The sequence below is a fragment of the Numida meleagris genome, chromosome 2 (assembly GCF_002078875.1).
Source record: "Numida meleagris isolate 19003 breed g44 Domestic line chromosome 2, NumMel1.0, whole genome shotgun sequence".
NCBI classification, from domain to species: Eukaryota; Metazoa; Chordata; class Aves; order Galliformes; family Numididae; genus Numida; species Numida meleagris.
The window spans coordinates 27,132,875-27,160,707 of record NC_034410.1 but is presented as its reverse complement, the minus strand read 5'-3'; the positions used below and the strand labels follow the sequence as shown (position 1 = coordinate 27,160,707).

Genomic DNA, 27,833 nt, shown 5'->3' with positions numbered 1-27,833 from the left:
CATCCTGATTTGGCCTATGTGCACCTGCTGAGCCTTGGGCTCTGCCTCTCTGTGGTGCAACACCTCCTGCCATGCTCTGCTCCTTCACATGTACATGGGCCCTGTCCTGGGCTTCCAGATCTTAGGATGCTGCTGTTGGAGTGAACTGAAAAGTAATTCAGAGTGAGAGCACAATGTGACAGCTTGTTCTGTAGTGAGGAAGGCTGTGTAATGTCAGAGTTGGAGGGGCAGCTGAAGAGGAAATCCTGATTCAGGTTCCCAGTTTCTGCTTCGTTCAGGAGAATAAAGTTGCTTCAACCTGATGCCTGAGGAAGCTTAATCTTCCCAGGGTCTTCTCTGTCCAGAGACTTGGGCAGAAAATACTTTCTGCTCAGGGTGTGACTGTGGGTCTAAATCCTGGTCCTTATTTCTGAATAACAATCAGAAAAGGGGATTTAAAAGTTTCCTGCTCAGTTACAGTTATATAGAGCTGTGACAGGCTGATCCCGATCCTTTAAATTCTGGCATGGTAGTTAACATGAAATGCTTTCTTACCGAGGGTCTATTTAAGTGCCATATTCAATGGTCACGTCTAGAACCTGTGTCGGCTGAACGTAGCAGCAGATTTTGCTTGTCCTTTGAAAGTCTATTTGGGCTTTTTCTGCTTTTTTGCTAATTTCTAATAGTTCCTCTGTGACATTTCCAGGGGCAAAAGTACTTCTGCAGTGTCTACGTTACAAGTAATTTTAAAATAACACCTCTTGGGGAAAAAATATTTCAGGCCAACATGATATAATGTCACATTCAGTGTTTTAAGATGACTGTTATGTTGTTCTTATCAAGAGGAGCAATGAAGAACGACCTCTAAGTATTTCAGATTAACTATAAAAGTAAATTAATTTTTCTATCTCCATGTTTTTTTAATAAAAAGAAAACTCATTCTGCTGTTCTTGAGATGTTGTAACTTTAGTTCATTGAAAGTAAGCATGTTGCAGGTCCTAAAGCCAGGCACATTTCTCCTCAAAGACTAAAAATTGCTAAAAGGTGGTCAAGTCAGTCACTCAAATGCCTGTGTCCTTCTCTGGCAGTTTTTTATGCCCACTTCTGTCTCATTTGTTGTCTTGAAACAATACTTCAAGAGGAAGAAAACATATAATTGCTCTGTAATTTCTATACTAAAATGTTTTCTTTTGAAGTAGCTCCGTTTAGCTAGTAAAAATACTTCTGGGTTTTAGTCAAGCATTTAGTACAATTTAAAACTGCAATGCTAAATTTCATTGGTTGGACTTTTTATTAGATAAGGTAGAAATGAAAGCAGCAGGCAATTTAATTAGCAGTAATTTTTCTGGGCAAGTCATTACTTTGATGAACTTCAGAGCAATGTTTATGGCTCCTAATTAACCATGTTAGTCATTTGATTGAATAATCACTTTGGAAATGTTTCTACAATTTGATTAGAGTCTGACCCACTCTGATAGTCATAAATTAACTGATAGCACTTTAGGATAACAAGACTCTAGCTACTTTACGAGAAATAAACTTGCCTGCTGTATTTTTCGGTCCTCTGTGGACTGTTTAAGTGCTAGCTAACCAAAAGATTAAGTAATGTTGGTAGAAACAATGCTTGTCTTAAAAAGACTCCAGATGTTAATTATAATTGACTTTAGGAGCATGAGAGATGAAACCCCAAGCTGGCTAAAAATGTAGCTTCTTGGATGCATACATAATTCTTTGTTCTGTGTACTCTGCTGTATCACTTTGCAAGAGCGGAGTTCATGAGTCAAAAAGGGTTTTGCTGCCAGTACTAGGGAATTTTTACCTAAAATAGAAAATAGCATCTGTTTCAGCTCTTCAGCTTCCTCTTTTTTACGTAGATTTTTCCATTCTCCTTAAAACTCAGTCTGCTTGGTAAGATGAGTGATTCTTTGCAGGTGAACCACTACTTGTAGCCTTGACTTCTAGTCTACAGAGCTATACTTGACTTCTGTGATTGCTGAGTTGTTGAGATATGTGGCTGCTTAGAATAGCTGTCTGAGATGTTAGAGAGCAGGCAGGCACTGAGCATTTCATTGAGAGAGGAGGTAATGAAGAGTTTGGCACAGATGTTCAGGAGAAGCCAGGGACTGTTAGAGGGAACTTACTGCTGTCCTGTGTTTCACTTGTTTTGTGAAGCCAGTATAAAACCTTATTTTCTTTTCCTGCCAAATCTTTTATACTCATCACTAGTCAGTGAACAGTGAATTTTGGAATCACATTCTGGAATAGTTTTTAGGCAGTATTGGAAAAGTAATGTCTGCTCTTCCAACCACTGTTTGCATCTCTTAGAGTTACAAGTTACTGGTAATAGATTGTATATTTCAGTGTAGAAATTCATCACAAGATCTAATAGACTGTGTTAAGCAAGACTTGTGATATCCATGAAGTGAGCTAAATGTGATCTAGAAGGGCAAACATATATGGTTTATTTATCTTTGCAAGTCCCTCTGCCCAGATTGTCACTAGTTAGGTAGAGTGCAAGACACAGGGAAAAAACAAAGACATATAAAGAATGTAATTTTCATTAATTTTTCTGTGGTTTTCTCATTCTTCTTGCATATGTGAGTAGAAGTGTGGAATGGAAAATAGATTTTTGCACTGCTTAGAATGTGTACACTATTTTTTATTTCAGGAGGTTTCTTTTTTGGTAAGAGCACACATGCACACGTGGAGGGTAAAATTGGTGTAGCTGAATCTCTGCTTAAATGCTTAGCAATTCCAGAAAATTTCTTCAACTTTCCAAATCCTAAACCAGAGTCTAAAAACCAATAGCCTACTGCGGATTCACCCTGACATTACTTATATTAATTATACTGTGTATGTAGAGTTTTCAAGTGTCTAATGTGATTGGCAGGACAGGTTTATCTGTGTAATTGATTAAAAATGTTGAGTTGAATTAGTTACAAAGATGGATATACAAGGACAGGGTTTAAAATACTTGTATTGTCTTGTGTAGATTTTTCAGTCTGTGAATTGTCTCAAATGTACGTGTCACAGGGCTCAGATTTTAGCTGGGTCGATTGCATTAAGGGTTTGTGTTCAGCTGCCTACGCTGAATGCGATCTGTGATCTTCACTTTGATTTTCTCTTTTGCCATGCCATGTGCATGCTGCTCTGAAACACTGACTGGGTTGTAAGGTTCTCTCTTGTAATATGCATCCTCCTTGTTGCTCTTTTACCTGCAGTATGATAACCTGCACTGTTTTAATTCTAGACAGTCTTTTGACTAGCATTGTCTTCTCCTTTCAGAAGTGCCTAGCTGCCATTCCATTTACATGAGGCAAGAAGGCTTCCTGGCTCACCCAAACCGAACAGAAGTTAAGTTTTCTATTATGTATCACTTTTGTATGAGAGAAATGGGGAAAAAAAAACACAGTCTGGAGGAATTTGGGGTTCATTGGTTTAATCCTGCTGATGGGAAGACTCTGTCGTCTTTCCCTTCCCAGTTTCATATTTCTGCTGTGCTGAAGTATTGTAGATTCTAGTACTGCAAGTTGACTAGAATAGAAGCAACTTTATTATGAATTTACTCATTCTGCTTTTCAAGGGCTCCAGCTGTTGAAAGGAAGAGACAGTTAAAAATTTGTCCATATGACCCATTCCGCTCAAATGATATTTTACAGACTTTTGGTGTGACAGACTCAGTTAACTGTTAAGTAATCCGTTTTGTACTTAAAAAGTTTCAGTGTGCATTTGTTTGTTGCTTTTTTCCCCCCCCCATTTGTTAGGATTTTTTAAATTCGATGTTCTGGTGCTTTTTGAGACCCAAATTGTACAGCCATTTTATATAGACCAGGGCTCTTAATGACTTCAGTAAGGCAGAGCATAAATCATTGTCAAAATTAATAATTCAGAGTAATAGCATTTTATACATATTAAGAAGACCAGCAGAGCTAAGCAAAAATGACCACTGAGAAAGAGGTTATGACTTCCACTCTCCTGCTTTGATGTATCTTTTTTTGTCAGTATATGATTCTTTTTGTTTAGAATGTGTTTATTTTTCCTCCAAGGAACTAATTTCACAATCCCAAAGAAAATTATATGAAATTGATGGGAATTCAAACAGATGTATGAATGAAAGTCCTCTAGTAAGACTTCATTCATTAGTGAAAAGACTCAACTGGAAAAGTAACAAAAGTTGCTAAAACCCACCTGCTTATTGGAAGGCAGAAAATTGAAATAAAAGGTGGTATGTAACAAGGAAGGTGAAATAGGAGCTGGAAATTTGTAACAACATTGGTATATGAAATTGTATGAAGTGTATAAGCTTACAAAGGGAGGTGAAAGACATTAGGGAAAAGTCCACAACAGCATGGCTAGGGTCAACAGACCTGAGTTTTAATCACAGCACAGACAGAGGAAGAACAGTCTTAGCCATGTTATGCACTCATAAGTACTTGGAGGTGGTAAAGTTGTTATGAATGACGCAGAAAAAACAGAGATGGTAAATATTTGTTCTCAGTGTTTAGAAATCAGTCAGCGTGATTTTATGACATAAAGGTCATGTCAAAAAAATCTGATTTCATTCTTTGTTGAGATTAAAAGTTTGATTGGTAAAGACTTGTCTCTTGTATTGTGTAGTTGGCCTTTTTTTTATGGCATTCAATTTGCCACTGCATTACATTCTGATTAAGAAGTTAGCACTAGGCAGTATCAATAAAGTACACATTAAATACATTAAGACCTGGCTTACTGACAGATCTGAAAGTGGCTGTCATTGGCCAACCATCACTGCATGGATTTGTTTCTGTTACAGCCATAGGAATCAGGAGTGTTGCTATTCAATATTTTCATTAAAGATACGGAACAAAGTTAACTGATAACTTTATGGCATAGCAGTAAATAATGGGCAGGACAGGGCAGTCACACAAAATGATTTCAATTGCATGGTAATCTGGGCACATTAAACAAAAAGGTTTTTTCATTTCATTGGGTTTTTTGTTTTTGTTTTTTTTTGTGTGTGTTTTTTTTTTTCATATGTTGAACATAGACCAAACCTGTGGAACCAGGAAACAGTGTATTGGCAAAAATGATTTTGAGATGGGCCACCTCCTCCATTTCACAGTGGGAAATCAGCCCAACAAGACATTGCAGGTGTATGGCAAAAAATACCTGTGCAAGATTTGCTCCGTTAAAGAGGGCCAGAGTGAGGCAGGAAAGGAGGGAATGTTTTGCTTCTCCAGGTTGTACTAGCAAGGGTGATACTGGCATCCAATATGTTCTGGTTAATCAAGACATTAAAAATAATACTGCAAAGTAGGAGTGTACACAGAAGAAAGTGCTAGAAAAAATGCAAGGTTGCAGAGAGCGTCTTTTAGTGACAAAAATAAATTTAACAAAATTACCTGAACTGGAGTAAACATCCAATGCCTGACTTATGCATGGATGGAGAGAAAAATACTGAGTAATGCTTCTTTAGTCTAGCAGGCAGAAGACGCACAGGAGCTAATGGTTAAAAGTTAAAGCCATGCTAATTCAAATAGGAAATGAGGCAAACATTTAGAAATAAATCATAAAGAAAGATGGGTGCTTTTTCATTTTTGCAGGTTGCGATTAGCAGTCTTTTGGGAATGCATACGTTAATTAAACACTCCTGTACTGTGGCCAAAATATTGTGATTGGGTGGTGTGTAAAGGATGTGGGATATTAATCTGATTCCTGTGACTTAGTGTTCCTTCTGGCATTAAGCCTATGGTTCATCTTTCTCCGTGCGTCTTTTAAATAAACACCTCTTTGTCTTTAACTTACAGGTTGTATGTATGAAAAGGGACCTAGGCAGTTTTACGATGACACTTGTGTTGTTCCAGAGAAGTTTGACGGTATGTATGATACATCTCTCTCTCTTTTCTTGTGTGGGGAGATGAAAAAGGAAAAGATGAGGGACTTTTCTCTGTTGCTGATCAAAAAAAGGTCAGTAACGTTCTAATTTAGGATTCCTTAACACACCATTTGCCGTGCACCCAACCAAAGCTGACCTTTGTCTCTTGCAACCAAAGTCTCCTTTTCAGTAGGATGTTGTTCAGCTTTTGCCAGTGAAGGATTCCAGAGTTGGAGCAAAGGAGCTCAATTCCTTTACTGTTGATAAGTAATGGGAGGATTTCCATTGCACTGATGTTCACATACCGCTTCTTGTTAGAGATTTAATTAAAGCATCTCTCATAATTAACAAAACAGAGGAGAAAGCAACAGCTTTGGTTTCACTGAAGATTAAGCCTCTTTTCTTGTTGTCTGTGAAGAGATGAATAGTAGGTAGTGAACATATAGGGCATTTTTGTTTGGCGTAAGTGTTTTTGTGCTACATTAGGTGTACTAGTGCCTTATTTCTCAGTAGGATTGATAACAAACAAATGATCTACCCACTACCTATTCTTACAGAATTTTTTTCCGGAGGGTTTCTGGGGTCAAGTAAAATAAATGGCCTGAATTATCCTCAGTTACTCTGATGTAAAATGAGTTTCCTGATGTAACTCAGTTGATTTCAGATTTATTTCATTATAGACAAAGTAGATGGACTCAGTGTTTCTTGTTGGTGACTCTGTTAGTCTGCAACTTTGGGAAGTAATTTGGAGATCAATTACTTAAATTTGCTAGAGTGGCTTCTTTGAGTTACTGTATGTATGTCCAGCTTTATTTATTTTTACAGGAAGAGTTAGATACCTTCTGATAAACTTGTGAACAACTCTCTGACCATAGCTAAAGGAGAGCTGGAGAACTCTTGCTCTTTATTTATTTATTTTTCTTCTGCTTTGTTTTGTTTGATTTTCCCTGAGACTTACTTAGATGGACTGCAAAATGATTGTGTATCTAGCAGCATTTGATGTGTTTGCTGAAGAATGGGAGACTCTAAAGTGAAATTAATCTGAAGAATTACACGTTCCTCAACCTGAAGTGTCATGTACATTTCAGAGTTGGTAAGGAATAGTGGGAAATAAACAGAGGAATTTAAATAATCTTAGCCTTCACCTAATTCTAAGAATTGCTTAATCCAGTATTGCATTGTCACAGGATTTACACATTAACTGAAAGGGTCATTTATTTGAAAGTTTGCTTTATACACTGGCTTTGGAATGTTTTTGTTTGTTTGTTTATTTTCCACCAAGCATATCCTGTCATGTGGTTTTGTTTTAGTTTGTGTCTTTTTGTTTATTTAGTTTTTCATTTTTCCCCGAATCATTTTGTGCCTGATCTGTTTTCAGTACCAGTGACAAAATTATATTTATGGGAATGGGATCAGACCCTGTTCTAGAAGAAGTTAAAATTCTTCATGAGTACTTGTACATTGCTTTCTTGAAAAACCTTTTTGTTTGCTTGAGTTTTGTAAAAAGGAGTGAATGAAAACAGGAAAGAAATACAAATAAAATTAAAAAAAAAAGTTTGGAAATGTTTGTTTGCAAAGCACTAAGTCTGCTAGTAGCTGCAATGAGTGTTCACTGAGACAACACCTTGTACTCTAGAAGATTGATATCATGATACAAATATTTGTGTTTATACTTGTAGCCTGATGACTTTTGAAGAAAATGTAGCAAATATGTTGTTATGTTTTGGTCTGTAAAACCAGAGTGGGATAAGCCCAGGACTGGCCTTGATGTTTCAGAAGTAGATTCTCAGCTGCTTGATTTCAAATCAAAGATCAACACAGCCAAATAATCTGATCCTCTGTAATACTGCACTTGCTGTTTGTGCATTGCTCAGCTATCATTAAAAGAAAAATACTGTCCTTGGAAAAGAAAGCTTTTCAGGACTGGAGCTTAAACCTCACATAAACCAAAAAGCCTTGTGTTGATTTATTTGTTTTCCACAGCTATTGACTCAGTTTTCTTTCCTGATTACAAAAGGAAATGGTCCATTTTTAATATTATTATTCTTACTCTCACTTGTTGGAGCCATTCTGTAATGACCATCCTAATGCTGTGGTTTGGTACTAAACAGGTCATGTGTTATTCACAAGGGCTGCAGGTCTGGTACTTTAAATGAGGAGTTTTACTGGTGTTTCGAGGATTGTTGTCATTGTTCACAGAAAATCAGCATCAAACCTTTCAGCTGTTGTTGTTTGCATGAATTGTTTATATGAATATTATTTAAAAACAAGAGGGACACAGTATGGATGAAGCAGGACAGTTTTTCATTGGCAGCTTGTGGAACAGCAGAATATTGTTGGTTTTAATAGCTTCATCTGGATTTGAAATTTTATAAAAATTACTTCTTTTCAGAGGAATACTGATATAATATGTAGATACAAGTAAAAGTAATGTGTGCTTATATGCAAGTCCAATATGCCACAGAGGAACTCACATATCTGCAGGATTTGCATACCTATATGTAAAGCACATGCTGTTTAAGTCCAAGTCAAATACTTTGTCAAATTTTCCTTTAGAGAATTTGCATGCAAAAGAAATTTTGTTCAATAGAGTTTTGCAGCTTTATGAAGCACACATTGAATTTCCAAAACTGGGGTTTGTTCAAAGTATAGTATACAAATGCAGTTCTTCAGACATCAGAGTTGCTTGCAAAAATAGTTCAAGCTCTTTCAGATAGAGGATATTACAAAACAGTTTGCAAGCAAGATTTGCATGTAGCAGAAGTGAATGGGGATAGGCTTAGGGAGACTTCCATAAAGTGTGACTCAATTTAGGTACTCGTTCGTGTATGAATATGTTATTGTAAGAGTGTTTACACTTAATAGCAGGAGAAAGGAGACTACTGCATTTGTGGACAGTTGGGTAGTAAGCATTCTTTTCTTCAATTTTATTAACCTTCATGATTGCCTTGCCAGCTTATCCAACAAACTGAGTGATGATGCTTTTTGCAGATTGCTCAGCTAACGTTGTTATTTTGTGCAGGTGACGTCAAACAGGAGCCAGGCATGTACCGGGAGGGACCCACGTATCAACGGCGAGGTTCACTTCAGCTGTGGCAGTTCTTGGTAGCTCTTCTCGATGACCCATCAAACTCCCACTTCATAGCGTGGACTGGCCGAGGCATGGAATTCAAGCTGATTGAGCCGGAGGAGGTGGGTTAGATGAAAAGTTTGTCCTGAAATCCACTGCCCTGTACTGGAGATTTAACACTGTTCTTTCACAGTTAACCTGTGTTTTGCTTCAGTATTTCATTTCTTAGCACTTTAAAAGGGTAATGGAAAGAACTCATAGTGGGAGTGTACAGAGGTATGCTTGACCTTAGACTTAATTTTCAAGTCCCATAAAATAATGAATATATTGCAAGTACAGAGTTTCAAAATACTCTGTATTAATTGCAGGGCCCAGATTTTTTAGAATTATTTTCCAGGAAGAGTTCTGTTCTCCATTCCTTTGAAAACTTGTCCCTGAATAGTTTCTTTAGTATCAAATACTCTTCAGTGTAAAGGTGTGTGAAGTTGGAACTTTTTATCTGTAGAATGAAAGACTCCAAGTCTGAAACAGATGACAAAGAAATTTAAGAATGTGAGGCAGTAAAATCCCACTGAAATTATATAAAAAGGCCTTTTTTTTAGAGTATTCTTGGTTATCTGTATCATTAGATTGCTTATTGTGCATTTAGGTCCTACTCTTGCAGAAACTCTTGCACATGCACAGTTTCCCTGAACCATGAAGGACTCATGGGGTAGATAAAATTACTTGTATTCATGAACATTTGCTGAACCATGACTTAGTTCGCTTGTGTGATAAACAGGAATAAATTGAACATTTTATTACATAAAGTTTCTTGACTTGTTAACTTTAAATAATCTATCCTGTGTTCTAAACAGCAGTGGAAACTATTAGGAAATCTGAATTATTATTAGAATTTTATTCTAATACCAATGTAGATGATTTGATGAGTATTGTAAAAAAGGAATATCATTTTGGTTTACATTTTGCAACTTGGAAGGGCTTGAGCAGTAGAAGAGAACACAGTAAATTTTCATTCAGGATTCTTTCTGAGTTAGAGCTGAGTAGGAAGCTTTGGGGGTGTAAGGCAGCTTCTGCATTCTACCAGCTATTTCTGCCATTTGCCATCCATCTGCTGCCATAAGCAATCTGAAAGCTTTCTTGCATTTAAGTTCCGTGATGCGTCAGCAGCCCTAAGGGTAGCTGGGGAGTGGACAATACTAATGCTCCTTTTCTTCCTGACATGGTCTGGCTGATGGGCAGGCTGCTGCAGAGACCCATGTGCCAGCTCTGTTCTGTCCAAGAGTTCTCCAATGCTAGTTATATTCAGCTTGGCAGATCCTGCCATTGCGCATCTGAAGATTTGACCATAGAACATCCATTGCTCCAATCTCAGTATCCAGCATTTTTAAAGATCAAAAGGGCTTATTGAAAAATGGTTCCCAGCAGATGGTGCAAAAACGTTATAGATTTTATTAGATATGGAAAGGAAAATTAAAAAAACAAAGCACTAAGAGTTCCTCATTGCATAGTTCCCCAAAGAGTTGGATGTAAGTTAGATCATCTGCTTGTGTGACTGCACAGCAGTTGCTTTGTTTTTTTAAGCAACGCTGCATCTAAGATCTGGAAGAGACAGACTACTTGAAACTTGCTTGCTCCTCTGTGCTCTCAGTGAGTACAAAGGAGGCTAAGTTGTTTTCACGGGAGTGCCGTGGATCCAACAGAAACTGTTGATTAAAATAAGAATAACCTGTGGGAAGTTGCACACTTCTGTTGGTTGCCAAGTGTAAATTGAGGGGATGTCAAAGAGCTTGTTGATTCAGCTGTGGCAGGTTAGGATGTCAATGACACGAACTTTGTATCTCATCCCTTTCTTCAGATTTATGTCCCTGTAGAAAGCGTGACGACAGAAACAAGTATGTATCAGCTTTTTGGGCACCATAGTTATTTCAGAACGCATTTGGCCGTAAACTGTGGAGGTTTAGAACTGGCATAGGGCCATTTCTGCTGCCTTGTCATAGGCACAGTAACCTTCAGCGGGAAGATGGAGTGGAAGGCTAGAACCCCAAGTCCCTTCCCCAAAGCATGATTTGATATATGCTCTGCAGATGAAGGACAGGAAGACTCGCTTACAAAGATTACTTCTGGACTTGCTTGCTTTTTCATGTGTGTTAAAATACCACACAATATAATACGTTCTCAACGATTGTTTTGTTATATACGCTTTGCTGTACTATGCAAACTTGATACAATGGTGATTTTTAGGACTCTGATTAATGCAGGGAAAAACTTGGCAGGAATAAAGAAAGAAAGATGTAGGCATGTGTTACAAAGATGAATAGGCAAATCACGGTTGTATATCTAAGCCAAATGTACAGCTGGTATAAATTGTCATGATTTGGAGGTATGTTTTGATACAGCTATAACTTGGCTAAAGTTAGCAAAGCCTTGATAATTTACATAAGCCTGAAAGTCTGAACTGTAGAAAGGAAATAATGCTTTAAAAAGACATTTTAAATAATTACTGTCCAGATGTAGATCAAAGACATGGGTTTTACTATTGTTATTTAGTCCCCTTCAGTTCTCAATGCTGGATGTTGTCTATGGTTTGCATCAAAAGACTCCAGACACCTATGGGAAAGTGTTGTAGTGCTGTCTGTAGAGAAGATGCTTGGTTACTCTCCTTATAACAGATCTGTGTGCATATGCACCTTGCAAACATTTTTATAGAATGTGTTTTAAAGAGTTCATCATCTCTTTTTTTTCTCCTCAATTGACATTCATAGTCAGTAATTGAAATGTTGCCGATGACCAGTTATAATTTTGGGTGGGGAATACGCAGTTCAGCTCTTGAAACAAGTCTCTTTCTCCAGAACTACCTTTGCCAATAAAACAGGAAGAATACAGGCAAGTAGAAATCATAGGAGCAGAAGCCATATCATTCTCTGGAATGGTTCGCAGATTGCTTGTGACTACTTTTTGATATTATTTTTAAGGGAAATTACACAACTGCAATTGTGTAGTTTCTGTCTGGTTCATCGTACTGCCATGTAGTTCCTCCAAATGATTATCCTGCCTCCCCTTACCTTTTTTTTTTATTTATTTTTTTTCTGTAGTGGTGTTTAGGACTTACTTTTGACTCCCATCTTCTTATGATCTCAGCATTGCCATCATTCCAATTTATGGCCTGTATTAGTTCATGAACTAAGCCCGTATGTATGTGTTTTTAATATAATTTATTAGCTTTCTGACAGGAAAGAAAACTCAAAAATAGTGCAATTATTCATATTAACAAACTAAAGAAGAGTTTTCATCTTTCTTTAAATTTTTCCAATGAAGCTTTATAAATATTTTTTATCATGTCTTTTTATGACTATTTTTCATTGTTTTTCTGAAAAAACAACAACAACAAAACAGTGACAACAACAACAAAAAACAGCCCACCACTAGGTTTGCAAGTGAGTAAGTCTATTCCAAGTTTAATGGATGATGGTGAGTCCAATTAAAAATTTAGTTAGTACGTGGGAAATTCAGGTCACAGCAGCCTTTTCTCTTTTATTTATGCATTCCACCTGCAGGGTTCCCCCACTCAATCCCCAAATAAAATATCTGATGATAAGATCTGCTTGTGAAATGCATTTAACAAATCAATGCTAATCCATTTTTGTGGCAGGTGGCACGTCGCTGGGGGATTCAGAAAAATAGGCCAGCTATGAACTATGATAAACTTAGCCGGTCACTTCGCTATTATTATGAAAAAGGAATCATGCAAAAGGTGAGCAGCTAATTCTGTATTAAATTTCACTGAAATGTTGAATATTAATCTACAAGTCAGTTTATCAGGAGTACTTATAACTACATTGCTTAGGTAGGTTTTTCGTCTATTTAGACAAACCTTAGGCTCTTTTTTTCACCTACCACATCCAGTATATGCATCAAGATATTTGTTTCTGTGTAAAAAGTGTATATGTTTTTAGTTCATACAGTGCACATCAGGATTAAAGGGAAAGAGGTAACCTTCAAAAATATCCAAAGAGCTTCCTGGAACCTGGGAAAGGCAAACAGCAGAGTACAATAAGAATAATGTTTTGCAGATCTAAATTAACTGACCAGTGCTTAGGTACTTCTGTAACTGCAAGTTAGGGGAGAAAAATGATACCTGTTAAAATAGTAAATATTTTACTAATTTTTGTAATAATAGCTTTGTAATAATACTATTTTTAAGTGAAATTCAGTATTTTATAATATGCCTAATTATGAGAAATATTTAACAAAAATTTGTGTATATAACAGCCTGATCTTGCTGACAGTATTCAACCTGTTATTTTCCTGCGGTTTGCTGATTAACATGTATATTTTTAAATCTCGCTGTGCAGAGTTATGTAGCTTGGCAATGTGAGAGACCTCCTAATTCTAGAAAATTATTAGATATGGTCAAAGATCACAATGAACACCTTGTGTTAGATATTTGCTCCATATCTTTGCACATTAGTTTTGTGATCTGTGATGACTAACATGTTTAAACCTTCCATTGGCCAGCTGCATGAGTGAAAACGATGCTCTGAGCTCAAGCTGCTGGGTAGCTTTTCCAGTAGGGCTTTTGAAGTCTGAGTTTGGCGTTGCTACTACAGGTTCTCTTGCTGCTACTCTGGGATTATTGTAGTGCTCACCTGTTTCACTCTCTGGAGTTCAGCTTGTACAACTTGTGCTAGTACTGGCTTACAGTACTTCCAACAACACTGCCTCATCCATTTTTGTGTCTTTTACCTCTGCACTCCGTAAAGTGGACTGGAAACTAGGTCCAGTCAGGGAGAAGCAGAAATGCTTGGATTTGTTGGGTACTGCTGCAGCCAGAGGTGTTCCTCATTGCAGTTTATAGTTTTGGCTGCATGGACAATTCAAAGGCAGCCCAGAATCAAGAATAAGCGGCAAAGAGGGTGAAACAAGTTGAAAAGGTGAGGATAGGAATTATATGGACACATCCATTTAACGTGGAAAGTTCTTCTGACAACTAACTTGCTAAGTCTTTAATTACTACTTTATTGTCTATAAGAGTGTATTTAACACACATTTTAAAAACTAATTTGATTGCTTACTTTTCTAACAGCAGTGTCTGAAACTTTCCCTTGGATCATCTTATCTGACAACTTAGTTTATGCTAAAACTAATGGAGGTTATAAATTCATAGTTTCTTTACTGCAAAATGTGCACATACATTTTTCCCCTTTTGTTTTAAGTTAAGCACTGTTAATAGGCTGTGCAAATATCCTGTTTCTGAATGTAGACTCTGCCAAAACATTACATTTGTAGAAAAGATAAGATGAAATTTTAAGGAGATGCTACAGACTGTTTTGCACCCATAAGAATAAAGTTAAGTTTGCAATACTTTTCCACCTTCATTCATTCATCTTCAGTGCCTTGCTAGGTAGTGTTGCAAGAAGCGATGATCTTTATGATTTTTATTTTCAAATAATTTTAGTCAATGAGAATGCAACATTGCTCGTATTTTTTACTGTAATTCTTTAAATGGAGTTCTTGAGGAGACATTATTGAGTAGCTTTTTTTTTCATTTTAGTATGACAATAATTCTGGTGTGGTTTTTTTTGTTTGTTTTAATATCATTCTTCAGCTTTTAAGTGGACAAAGTACAGACATTTAGTGGTATTTCTGAATAAGGGAAAACTAGGATTGTTGGACAAATTGCCACTCCATAAGCAAATCTAAATGTTCCAGGCTTTGCATGAGCAATTGCTAAGTACATATTAGCTTACGTATTTGCTTACGCTGTCCCTGTACAATCAGCACGCACTATAACTAAGTGCTTTTATACTTAAGTATGAATCAATCTACGTAAAGTGAAATTCAGATCTCTATCATGCAATGTGATTCTTTTTTCCACTTCACATACAGTGTTGGACTTAGTCATTTTATTTTGCCTCTGTAGTGACAATTTGTTTACATTTTCCAATACTAACAGTTCCATTTGTGGCTAAGTAAAGGAAACAACTGCAAACAAAGTTTGAAAGTAAAATAGCTAGTATATCTTCCAAGAGGATATCACGTGTCTCAAAATCAAGACAGTTCTGCATAATCTGCTTCTGCAGATCCCTATTGTCTTTACTATTGTCCTTACCCATTCTGCTGCCTCGTTATTAATTGTGTAATGAAGATGAGTTCATCAGAAATCTGTTGAACGTGGAGTTGCAAAACCATCAAGACTTACACTGCCTTTTTCTGTTATTCTAAGGTTGCTGGAGAAAGATACGTCTACAAGTTCGTTTGCGACCCTGAAGCGCTTTTCTCCATGGCCTTTCCAGACAACCAGCGCCCCTTACTGAAGACTGACATGGAGCGCCACATCAATGAGGAGGACACTGTTCCCCTGTCCCACTTTGACGAGAGCATGGTCTACATGCAAGATAGTGGCTGCTGCAACACCCACCCATATAATGAAGGCTATGTCTATTAACAGCAGTGACAGTAAAGGGGGTGTTTTCCCCCTCTCTTAGGCTTCTCCTCTTTCGCAAGAGCCAGAGGAAAGCTGAATCGACTTCAGTTTGTTTTTTAAATAGTACACTAAAAGGGGCTTTTCCTGTTGCATTATTCCTATGGTCTGCCATGGACAGCGCACTTTATTTGAAAGGGGAGGGTTGGAAACTAAACGTTATTGTGTGTAACAGGAGGAAAAGGGTGGGTTTGCTTTTTATTAAGTTTGGGAAGGGAACATACAGGTTTTAAGTACAAAAAAGCTATATCATGTCCGTTTTGTTTCATATCAACATAAGATATTGTACATTTTCTCTGGGTATCCGTAGTACAGTTAATTCTCATTGTGCAAAATAACCGCTTGCTGATAATATCAGCAGAGCATGCCTTGGGCAGTTGTTTCTTGCCATTCTTAATTGTCTTTCTGCAGATATAAAAGAGAAGCAAAGCGTATACCGCAGCATTTAATTTAGAAGTTTGAAGTGGTGGACCTTGCAGCTTGCCTCCAAAAGCAAACAGATATCTCTAGAGTTTTCTTCGTTTGTTTATTTGTAGGGCCTCAAAAAAAAATCCCACATATTTGCAGAGTAGCCTTAAGAACAAGGACTAAGTCACAAAATCCCTGACTTCAGGCTGCAAGCTGCGTGCTGTAACTGGAGTCACGTTCTTATACATATATGGCCAATGCTATCGCTTGGACCATCCAAGATCCATTTGAGGGTAGTAATTACATGTGATAGGCTGTCTGATGATCATGTCAGCATTAAATACGGGATCATGATTAGGATGGAGAAAACATTTTGTATCCTTCCATTTCCTTTGGTACATAAATAAGTTATTTAATCAATAGGAATTAACTGTACTAAGTCACATATCTAATTATGCTGTTTAGACACAGCAAGCACTCCTTGAGAAAAATATCCAATACACTAAATAGGTACTTTAGTAATTTTTAGACATGGTACCCATTAATATGCATTTAAACCTTTTACTGCTGTGTTATGTTGATAACATATATAAATACTAGATAATGCTAATGCTTCTGCTGCTGTCTTTTTCTGTAATATTCTCTTTGATGCTGAATTTACTATGACCATTTATAAGCAATGCTGTAACTACAGGTAGCATTTCAGGACAAAATAGATGACTTGAACCATTTATTGCTTAGAAAATAGCTTATGCCATAGCAGTGCTATAAGCAGCTTTTATGCGCATCCACAAATGACTAGTAAGCTTCAGCTTGCTGAGGAAAGCTCTGCAGAACCTTTTGTGATTTTCGGTGGAACGGAGAATAGATGAACTGTCAATACCATGAAGTCGCTGTATGACATTGTAGTGCTGGCACTGATGTTACCAATCAACTTGTTTTGGACACTAAATGTAAATGTGATCAGATATGCTCGAAAGACAATTTAAATTTTGAGTTCTTTTTTTCCATTGTTTATGTTTTTGAAATTGGGTTTGTTTGTTTTTTTTTTTGTGAGGGGTAATCTTAAACACAAGCCACACACGATATTCTGTATGTAAAATGAAAAAAAAAAAAAAGACAAAGCAAAAAAAAAGAAAAATTTAAAGACTTATGAGCACTTTCTCTGAAGTGTAATATTTCCTAGTTTGAGGGAAGGGAGAGCCGGTAAGATCAGGATTTCTTTCTTTGCCCAGTGAAATTTAAACAGGTGTTCTATGGAGTGCATCATTTTCCTACGTTCTCGAGAAGTGGGAGGAAAATGAACATGTAACCATCAAACAATAATTTTCATCACAATGGATGGATTTCAAAGACAATCCTAATTTGTGGTATATTTTCCATCCTGTGTCAGTTAAGACACGAGTTAAGCTATGAATATTTTAATAAGCAGTTAATCAAAAGTAAAGAAGTAGTGATCACTAGAAACCACAGGTGCATAAAAAACTTTTGAGCAGGTATTTAATTTAGTCAGATCCATAAGACAACATATTTAATGGGAGTGTGTATATGCCTTAATATGTCACCTAATTCCGTCATCTGTAATTCTTAATGGCACTTACATTTGCAGTGATCAACCCAGAATCACAAGTCTCAAATTGCAGAATTAGCAAGAAGGAAAGAGAAAACAACAAAACGGTTTCTATTGAAATAAGGTTCAAATGAAACATGCTTTGATGAAAAGTCCATGGATTGGTTTTGGTTCTTTAATGTCAGCATGAAGTGCCTCCTGCCTGAGGCAGGATGGTGGGTATGGGAGAGGGGTTGGGCAAAAAAGGAAAAAAGAGTAGGAAAAAAAAAAAAAGGAAAAAATGCATAACGTGTAATATTTAAGAAGAAATATATATATATCTGTATACGGTAGTTACTCACTGAAAAGACAAGCAATCAGACCAACATTACCATGATCTCTCAGCAGAAGATATAAAAGTCTTTCACTGAACTGATTAACCCTTTTTAAAATGTACCTAAGAAGTTTATTTAAAGTCTGTTTTTATTCCACGTTTTTGTTTCTTTGGGCTTGGTTTTGTTTGTTTTTTTTGTTTGTTTTTTGTTTTTTTGTTTATTTGTTTGGGGTTTTCAGGTAGAATAATAAATCTGGCAGCTGATTCCTGCAAGATTGTTGTGTATTGGATTCCTGAACATGTGGACTGGAGAGGCCCTTGCAGTAAAGTTCTTTTGGAAGAGGAGATGATGATGGTCTGTTTGCAGTGCCTAGGACGGCATCTCGCAAAACATAATTAAAAAAAAAAAAAAAAAAAAAAGAAGGAAAAATGAGGAGTACATACAATCCACTTGTAGTTATATACGAGTTCTAGTATTTAGGTTGACAGAGCATTGTATTTGTCTGACTAAAGAAGGATGGACTATGTAAATTTAGAGGATTGATTCCAACTGTGAACTCATACACATTTTCACAGAGCATTTTAATATCCTACTGAATTTGATTGTGTGTGTTTGGGGTGCTGGGCTTTTTATTGTTTGGGGCTTTTTTGTTTTCAGTTGTATCATAGCAGGAGGAAACGCACAGGCTTCAACTGTTCTCCTCTTTTAGGAGAAACTGTAAGGGAAGCAGCTTGCGCATGCTGGCTTCTGTGCGTTTGCTGCCAGTAGCAGCAGACAGCATGAGGTAGTGCTACTGTGAAGCAAACCTGGGAGACATCACTGCAGGACACATGCTCAGTGTGGTGGCTGTAGGTGCTCGAACGTTCTTCCTTTGCTGTGGCAGTTCAGCAATGCTGGTAGCTGAAGAGGTGCAGTTACATAAGGACATGGCAGAGTCCCTCAGAATCCATTTAAGGGAGTTAATATTGCAGGTTTAGGGCAATGCACAAATTTGGCCTTAGGGATATGGCTATCCTTGCTGGAGAGCCTAAGCCTTTCTTCTCCAAGGTCACCAGTGTAACTTCCCTATACATCAACTGTGGTGCAATTCTTAACAGTACATACTCTAAAAGCATGAAGTCCACATTCTGGTCAGACCATATCTGCCTGCTTTACTTTGGAGTTGGCTGTCATCGTACTGAGGACAAATGGGAGTACAGGAATACTTTCTCCCATAGTTCCCTGTGAAGAGCCCTTTGCTCAGGACCCTTTCTGCTTTGAGATTAGTGATTCAGAGTGTTATGGACATCTGACTGGATTGTACTGCAGATTCATCTTCGTGGGACAATATCATCTAGTAAACATTTTTGCCCTTTTTTTTATGAAAAGAAGCCTTTATTAGTAGGAAATAGGTCCATGTGTGCTGAGAGTATTACGATGAAATCTTTGAGTTGTTAATAGCTATACTTTTTCCACTGGAGATTATTAGTTTCAGTTTATATATTACAGGTAATAGCACACATGAACAACCCTATTCAGTGTTCAATTAATAGCTCTGAGGACTTATCCAAATAATCTCCTTCAGAAATGTTTGGGGAGTCTTAATTAATGTGGTATTTTACATTCTTAAGAATCATCGCTCTAAAATACCCCACTTGAATCTAGCTGTAAGAGTCTAGGAGATTTATAATTTTACTTTTTTTTTTTTTTTAATCTGAGGCTACTCTGCGTGAAGAGAAGGTAGCAGCTGTGATCAGGTGCCTGTACCTCAGAAATTCCAGTTCAAAGTCCCCTGTGTTTTGCTGAGATACCAGCCTGAGAACTGGAGCATGTGCAATAGATGGCTGCGCTGTCTTCCTTGTTCCTTTATAGAGAGGGAAATTCAGTGCCTCATCTTCTGTTGCTTCTGCTACAGGACTGGTTATTTCTGGTGGGGTGGTGGGGGCGGAATGGAAAGATAAGGTCAGTAGCATTTTTTAAAACTACAAGATTACCCAGAGAGTATCTGTTAGATCCCTAAGAATTGTAAGTGTATCTACAAGGGGCTGTACCTTACCACCCAGCCTTCATGACCATATAGGTAGCGTAGGTACAGTAAACTTCATGTCTTACTACAGGAGGTTGAAATGCTGGATTCCCATTGAATACACCTTTAATTTCTGTGGGAAGGAAATATTTATGCCATCTTGTGTAATAGTCTGAAAATTCCCATGAAGAATCTCATTGACATTTTCCCTAAGAACTATTTTTATGTGTGAAAATGACACCCGAAACATCACCAAAAGAAGGGATAGATAAGCATGCTGTTCTCCAAGACTATAGCATTATATATCCTAGAAATGTATGATGTCTTTATACTGCTGCTGTATTATCCGTACTGCAGACTATCATTGAACTGATCTCAACAAAACACAGCCTACCCTGAAGTTTTTTTTTAGAAATGAGCTTCCTGATCTTAATAGACGTTACAGGAAGGTACCCCTGAGGCAGGGTCACAATCAGGTGTTTGGACCTGATGAACTATAATTCTCTTTTTGCTTTTGCAAGGCTCTCTGGACATTTCCAACCATATCCATGTTTTTTACTTGCAGAGTAGTGAGGTTACTACAACCACTGATGATTTTTTTTTTTTTTTTTTTTTTTTTTTTTTTTTTTTTTTGCTGGTTTGGTAGTAGCTTGGTTCATTTTGTTTCAGAATAACTGCCTTTATGTGTCTCTTTCCTTACTCCAGATAACCAGGGGTCCAAAATAATGTTTGCTGTGTTTTCTGCAGTGTAGTCTGTGCCAGCTCTTTGCTGCAAGAGCCCTCAAAAACAATGAGGTGATTTCACCATTTTCTTCTCTGCTGCATTCTGTGATATGGTACAGCTGATCCATTTGAAGATATTTTAAAACAATTCTTCACCTGAAGGAACGGCATGAATTTGTGTCAGGAGAGGGTCAGGCTGGGTTTTAGGAAAAGGTTCTTCACCTGATGATGTTCAGGCACTGAAACAGGCTCCCCAGGATCACAGCCCCACATTGCTGGAGTTAAGAAGTGTTTGGACAACACTCTCTGAAATAGGGTTTGAATTTTGGGTGATCCTGTGTGGAGGCAGGAGTAGGACTCAATGATCCATGTACATCCAGCTCAAGATATTCTATGATTCTAGGATTTTAGTGAACACTGTCTTTGTTAGTGCAGTGGCAGTTTATAGAAGCTCAGGTATAGGAGTTGAGGTTAAATGTTTTAGAGACACCATCAAGGATGGCTTTGGTGGCTTTCAGACAGTTTTTCCTGGGGTGTGTAGGCACAGGGCTACACGACCCAACAGAGGCAGAAGGAGGCAGTTTTGTAGAACTACCAGCTCCTCAGAACTTGAGACATTTACTCAAATACACAGGTAAGACTGCTGCCTGGTTGGCTGCAGTGAACGTGCCCTGAGAGACCTGATGAGGTCTTTGTGTATGTAGAAGGGCAGAGGAGTGTGATCCCAGTGTGCCCAGGGGAGGCACAGAAATGGGAGAAAGCCTGTCAGTGACAATCTAGCCCTACCAACCAGCTAAGCTGGCGCTGACTGGTACAGGAAGGAGGAGACTGTATGACCAATACAATAAATCACAGAGATAACTGTTTGAAAGACATGCTGCAGAGAATCATAAGAAATGATGGAAAGTAATAAAATCTGTAAACAGCAATGACTTTTAAGACCCCAGTGCTTTTGGGAATGCTTCAGGAAAAGGAAGAGAGAGTAAAATGCAGAAAGGGACAATAATATTAGATGAGAACAACAGGAGTCAAATCATGAGCTACATTAGGGGACCTGGAAGATTGCAGTGTTTTAGATAAGGAAGTAAGGGACCAAGATAAGTACAGAGTCAGTAAACTGAGATAAGAGGAGGAGAGAGGAGGTAATTGCAGGCAGTGCGCTATGTGGTCAGTGGGCCAAATGTGCTGCGCCAACAAGGCTGCACCAAGGGTGTGCTGGCCCCGGTTAGTTCAGCCTCAAGGACAGGGATATCAGAACTGCCTCTGGAGTGATTGTTGATAATTCAGTAAAACCATCTGCACAGTGTTTGGCAGCTGTTAAAAGAGCAAACAAGATATTGGAATATGCAGAAAGTGTTCTGGGCTATAAATGCAGTGACTTTATTGTCCCGCTATATTAAAAAAAAAAAAAAAAGAAAGAAAAAAAAAGGACAACTTTCAAGGATAATGGGTCACATTGTGGGCTGCTGTAAATCAGTAAAGTTAGCTAAGTAGCTTTGCCCTAGTAGAGTCCGTGGCCTGTTATGAGTTATGTGCATGCCTTTCTAGATGTGGTATCTACATGGGACATTTTCACTTGTTACATTATTCAGAGAGGTGAAAATGATTAAGACCTAGGGCGTAGCATGAGACCAATAAAAAAAAAAAAAAAAAGTTGAAATTAAACAAAAATGTATGTTTCTGAATTCTACTGATAATAGACAACTCAATCCATTTTTATATAAAGCTCTCTGTGCTGGATCTCTACGCATCCTTATATTGCAATGGCCTTTTGTGACAAAGGCTCACAGAATGTGTGTGCTCGAGTCCCTGCTACAGGCGGCTTAATGTTGGCTTCTGTGACAGTGGTAGAGACCTGTAGGGTCAGGCTGCCTTTCTAGCTGTTTGTGAAGATGGTGTGGCCATTTGAAAACCTTAAGGAGTGCACTAAGCTTCCAGCTATTCTCAGGACTAGAAGAATTTCAGGTATATTGCAGATGTAGCCACAAAGGCTAGACTATCAAAGGAATTTCAGCCACTGCTCTGCTCCATTTTATAAGGCTCTGTGAGATCAGCTGTAAGTATTAGGATATCTAAGGGCCTCTGAAAAGTCTTTCAAATGCCAGTCAGATGAACCAGGGCTTCTCTGCGTCCTCTGGGAATGAAATGTGGGAAAGAGACACAAAATGAGTGAAGACCTAGATGTGCATCTATAGAGAAATAAAATGAAGAGAACCTTCGTGTTATTATTTTAAAGAAAGAGTTTCAGCATGACACTGCAGGAGGTTGCTCATAGAAGTTAAAGTAGTCCTTGGAACCCAGAATAGATGCCTAATCTTAGAATAAGACTCCTAGATTTACACAGTGCTTGCATGTACTTGCTCAAGATTCAATTTTTAACGTATCTGTTTTTTTGGTGTTTAACTCTTCAAAATGCATAAGGGAATGTTCACCTCAGTAACAATTTATGTTAGACGCTCTACTTCACAGTACCTAACATTTCTGTGTGAATCTAGCTGTAGTGATTAAAGAAGCACTGCCCCATAAGGAAAGGTCTGTTCCTGGAGCTGCACAATCCATTAAACTGAGTAGTTTGTATGATCCTTATCTATTGGTAAGTGACATAACGTGGCTGTGGCAAAACCAGTTCCTAAAACTAAGCTTGGCTTATTGCTCAATGCCAGCTAAATGATGGGAAAACAGTCCCTCTGACCACTTCTACAGTTCTGATCACCACATCTCAGGTTATGGGAGACCTAAAAATTTACTGAGAGGTGTCACAAGAATGAGCAAAACTTACAAATCACTTGTGAATTTGCAGAAATGTAAAAGGATTCACCTTGGGACAGATAGCTGAGAAGGGTTAAAATCGATGTCTACAGTACCATGAATCACTGGGGGAGAAACAGAGAATCATCATTTACTGATTTCCATAACAAGAATTTACTTGGGGGGGGGGGTAACAGAAAAAAGCAGTTCAGGCATTTAAAGAAAATAAAGGAAGTAATTTGTTACACAGCGCAGTTATTAATTTGTGACATTTTTTGACATAAGCTATTTGGAATGTCACAAGTCTTAAATGAATTAAGAAAAATCGCTTAGAAATAACTATGGAAGAAAGGGCCAACAAGGATTCTCCACGGTGATGAGGAAGTTGAACTCTCCAAATCAGGGAGTCTCCAACACAGAGTGTGTCAGCCCCTCAAATGATGTACCACTCTGTTCCCATACTCTGTTTCCAGACACTGATTGTGGTCTATGCTGGGACATACAGACCTTTGGCTAAAGAAGAGGACTTGGTAATTCCTGGAAGTGAGTATTTTTGAAACAAAGGCACAAAGTTCTCTTGGCTCAAGGTGGTGATCATCTTGCATTTTGTTTGCGTCCTGTGATTGGAAAAAAGAAAGTGTATAACAAAACTGCCTTCAGTAGTTTGTGTGTTTCTCCACAAAATCTGTAAATTTGAACCTGGAATCCTTTGTTTCTAGAATTTGTTTTCCTTGTCTAGCAAACACATCCCTTATAAAGGGCTATTGTCAACTTGCGCGTGATCGCTAAGCTGCTGATATTGGGATGGGGTTATTTTTAGAGGGTGAAGAGAAACATTGCCGCATTTGTGTTTAACTTGGAACTTCATGTCTTTCAAAAAGGAAGAAAAAAACGACACAAAAAGTAGATAAATTTGTGAGTATTATGTCCACTTTTTTTGACTTGCCACTTAACACCTAACAATTCACCATGATGTTTTCTCTCTCTGTGGCATTTTTGCATAGACCAAACTAAGATTGTTTAATAACATACAGGATTGAAGCAGGACTCAGAAATTATAACCCTGCAAAATAAGGAGAGAGAGAAGAAACCACTGATGAATGTCTTTTCCTTCTCATATTACCTCTAACTCTATCAATAATATATTCCATAATGCTCTAAGTTCCATCCTCAACAGATAACATTAAGCAGTACATATCCTAATTTCATCAGAGTTGGACTCTTACTTAAAGCCTTAGGTGACTTCATGCATTTATATCAATTCCATCAACAGACCAGTGCATCTGACTCTTTGAAAGCAGGTGCGGATTCATGCAGAGATTTCTCATGATGAGATGGCTTGGATTTTGATGGGATGGTTATAACAAATACTGACAGCAAGAGACCCTTAAGAAAAAGCTCTGGAAATTCTATGTCCATAGTGTCTTCAGTTAGTAATATTTTTAGAAGACAAGAGGCAGGTTTATTTGCCTGATTTAAGTATTACTCAGTGATGACTCTGCGCATAAACTGTAATAGGAGGTCAGGATTTCTGAAAATTTATATGAGTATCTAGCTATAGAAGCTTGACCTGCTGACTCACTGTCCCCAAATGATGTCAGTCTAAAATATCACTGCAAGTGTGAGCTGCATTCTCATACAAGTCCTAAAAGACAGCAATTTCACACATTAAAAGAACACTGTGTTGCATATGCATGTATCCTGTAGGGAAGGGCAAAGAAAGACTCCTGAGAGCATTAAGCAAAAGAGAAGAAGATTGTAGTTCTCAGTATTGCTGTAAATTGGCAACTACAATCTGTAAATTGTAACTCATGAGAAGTAAAATTCAGCTCAGAATGGTTTGCTCAGAGACCTTTAACTCTGGGGCATCAGATGAGCATAACTTCTGCTGGACTATGCATCCAAATTCTCATTCTATCTTGAAACATAAGTAACTCAAGCCAGTAAGTTTTTGCTCTGTATGAACTGGTCTCAAATTTGATGATACAATGCCAATATGGAAAGTTTGTCCAGATACATTACGTATTCATTTCATTAAAAACCACATCTTTATTGATAAGATAAAACATAACAAAGACAGCAATGATATTGCAGAGGAAAAGGAGCTAGAGGAGTTTACATATGTAGCAAAGAGCATACCAAGAAAAGCAAGCCAGTCCAGTGTCTCTCAGATTTTTTTTTTAAAGTTTATGCAGGTATGGGATTATATTCTTTTTTATTTTTGCACCTGACCCTTCTTAATGAGGGAAAAATCAGCTTTCCCTAAAAAATTCAATAGATATCAAGCTTCCTAAGCTTTGTCTTGGTTCTTGTTCTTAGAAAGATGGAATTAAGATTTAAAGCTGAAACCTGTGACTCAAGTTTTACTGCATGCAGTTGTTACATCATAATGATAGAATACATCATGGACCATTGTGGTGCAATGTTTTTATTGACGTTGATGTGAAGGAGATGTATTACTCATTCCTGAGCTGCTTGTTGTTACCCTGATGTTTATTTGTGAAGGAAGAAGTACAATTTACAGCTGCTCCCCAAAAAATAAAAAAGGCTTTTATAGCAATGTTCTTATAACATCGTCTATTTTCTCTTTGCCTCAGCTGCTGCAAAGCAAAGCAAACAAAAAAACCCTATTCTTAGAACATTTATAAATTTTTAAATAACGGTGTAGGTTTCATCAATAGTCTGCATATGACGTCAATCACTGTGACAGAAATTTTCAAGCCCTGACAAAGGATTTGAAAGTGGGATCGAGAAAGACTGGCTTAGGGAAGCAGCACAGATGTGTTAGCTAATAGCTGTGCAGGGTGAATTGATGTGGTTGAAGCTATCTCCAGCTGTTTTATTGCTCAGTGTTGTTAAAGCAGCAGAAACAATCTTGAATCTCTCTTGTCATGGGTTGCCTATGGTGTCTGAGGAAATCTGGGGGTTCCTCAGGAGGAGGCCAGTGTGAACCTTTAGAAGTTGTATTGTATAAAGACGTAGGCAACAGGAAGAAAGAAACCCTATATCTGCAAAAAGGAGGGATTTTGAGACTTTTTTTTTGCACTGTCAGCATTTATTTTCTCGGAAGAACTCAGAAATAACCAGCTCGTCTTAGAAATGTATGAGGATAAGGTAGAAAGCTTTAAAAATGCCTTGACAATGGAGGCTTTGATGATTTAAAATGTTGCTTTTCCTATCTGAAGATCTCAGGATCTAAAAGAACTAAGATGTCAGCTTTAATATTCTGAATGGTTTTCTACATTGAGAAAAACTGTTTAGGTAGGATTTAAGCTTTAACCAAATCAGTCTAGTTTGATCATCAGTTAGTTGTAATTTGTGAGGAAACTCCAGATTTTTGGGGGAAATGGATGAAAATTGGAAATTTTATCAGATTTTTTTTTTTAAGTTATCCATTTTGCTGGAATGTGAGGTTGCCCAATGGAGCCGGAAAAAGAAAGTTAAAAATGCATGGATAATTATAGTTGACATATAGCTTTTTGATTTACTACATGGATACTATTCATGTACATAGACTCTATAGGCACTTTATATAATAGCCATGTAATTAATGCATACATTATTAATATATAAGTGCTTCTATTAAGAAATGTCATTAATGATCCTGCCATCCTGAACCTGTAAAGTACAGCTTAGTATGATCCCCATAAAACATTTTTCCGGCCTGACAGTATTAGGCTAAAAAAGCAAGAGCAAATTCCTCCCAGTACATAAAATCTACTAATAAAGCTGTACACTATTTCAAAAGCAGCCAGTCTCATTGCCCTGGAAAGGGAGCACACAGGCTCAATTTTGGTGTAGCAGGTTGAAAAGATACAGCAGTTTATCAAAAAGGATGTAAAATAAACTGATGAGTCAGATCTCGAGGAAAATACTAGAGGAAGAACAGTACCAATGCATAATATATTCAGTGTAATACATGTAAAACTTTTTCTTTCTCCCTTGTCCAGTTTCAAAGTGGATTTGGAAATTAGGAAAGGATGGAGAAGCGGTTCTGAGGGGAAGAACATACAACAGATTTCTGTTACTTTTATAAGACAGAGCATGTTTCTGTACAATAAAAGAAAAAAAATTCAGCTTCCTCTGAGAACTGCAAAATAAAACATCTTCACAAGATTTAGAGAAAAAGAATATTCAGTGAGTTTAAGGTTAAATGTAATAGTTATGGCAGGTAAGTGGAGACTTCAGGATTGCAAATGTAATCACCACTGTCAAAAGAATGTCGAGCACTGAATACTTAGTCACATTGTTTTTACCTGCATAGTTCAAATGCTTTCTCTGAGTGCCTTAAGGTCTATGGAATCTAGGTCTTTCTTTTTTTATACCTGTGTGTGATGTATTATTTTCTGAATGTGTGGACATTCTCTGGGCTGGTGGATACCTGAACTACATGCGAAAGAAGATTAAGGGCCAAATACAATCAGAAGCATCAGGTTTTGTCATCTTTTGCTGGCCTCAGAATTTTTTTGCAGTTTAAATAAAACAACTCTGAAGTCTGTTGAATTCAACAGGACTGGGCCCGAGATATCCCTACTCTACCTCATTATCACATGAATGAAGCTAATCTTGTATGCTTTTATTTTTTAATTTATTTGCTTACTATGAGGACACTGATTCATCCTGGCTCTGCTCTTTCTTTATACATTTACACTTCTATGAAGGATGTGAATCTAAGAAG

General features: G+C 37.5%; 1 protein-coding gene across 5 annotated transcripts in view; it reads left to right on the top strand.

The window, feature by feature from the left end:
- ETV1 (ETS variant 1) overlaps window positions 1-17,951 on the top strand; it is a 65,044-nt gene extending 47,093 nt beyond the window's left edge. For all 5 annotated transcript variants that reach the window (XM_021387820.1, XM_021387819.1, XM_021387821.1 and 2 more), the window contains 5 exons: window positions 3,265-3,333; window positions 5,766-5,834; window positions 8,856-9,025; window positions 12,556-12,657; window positions 15,130-17,951. In XM_021387820.1, coding sequence (XP_021243495.1) covers window positions 3,265-3,333; window positions 5,766-5,834; window positions 8,856-9,025; window positions 12,556-12,657; window positions 15,130-15,351 — 632 coding nt within the window. In that variant the 3' untranslated portion in view covers window positions 15,352-17,951. The remainder of the gene's footprint in view (window positions 1-3,264; window positions 3,334-5,765; window positions 5,835-8,855; window positions 9,026-12,555; window positions 12,658-15,129) is intronic.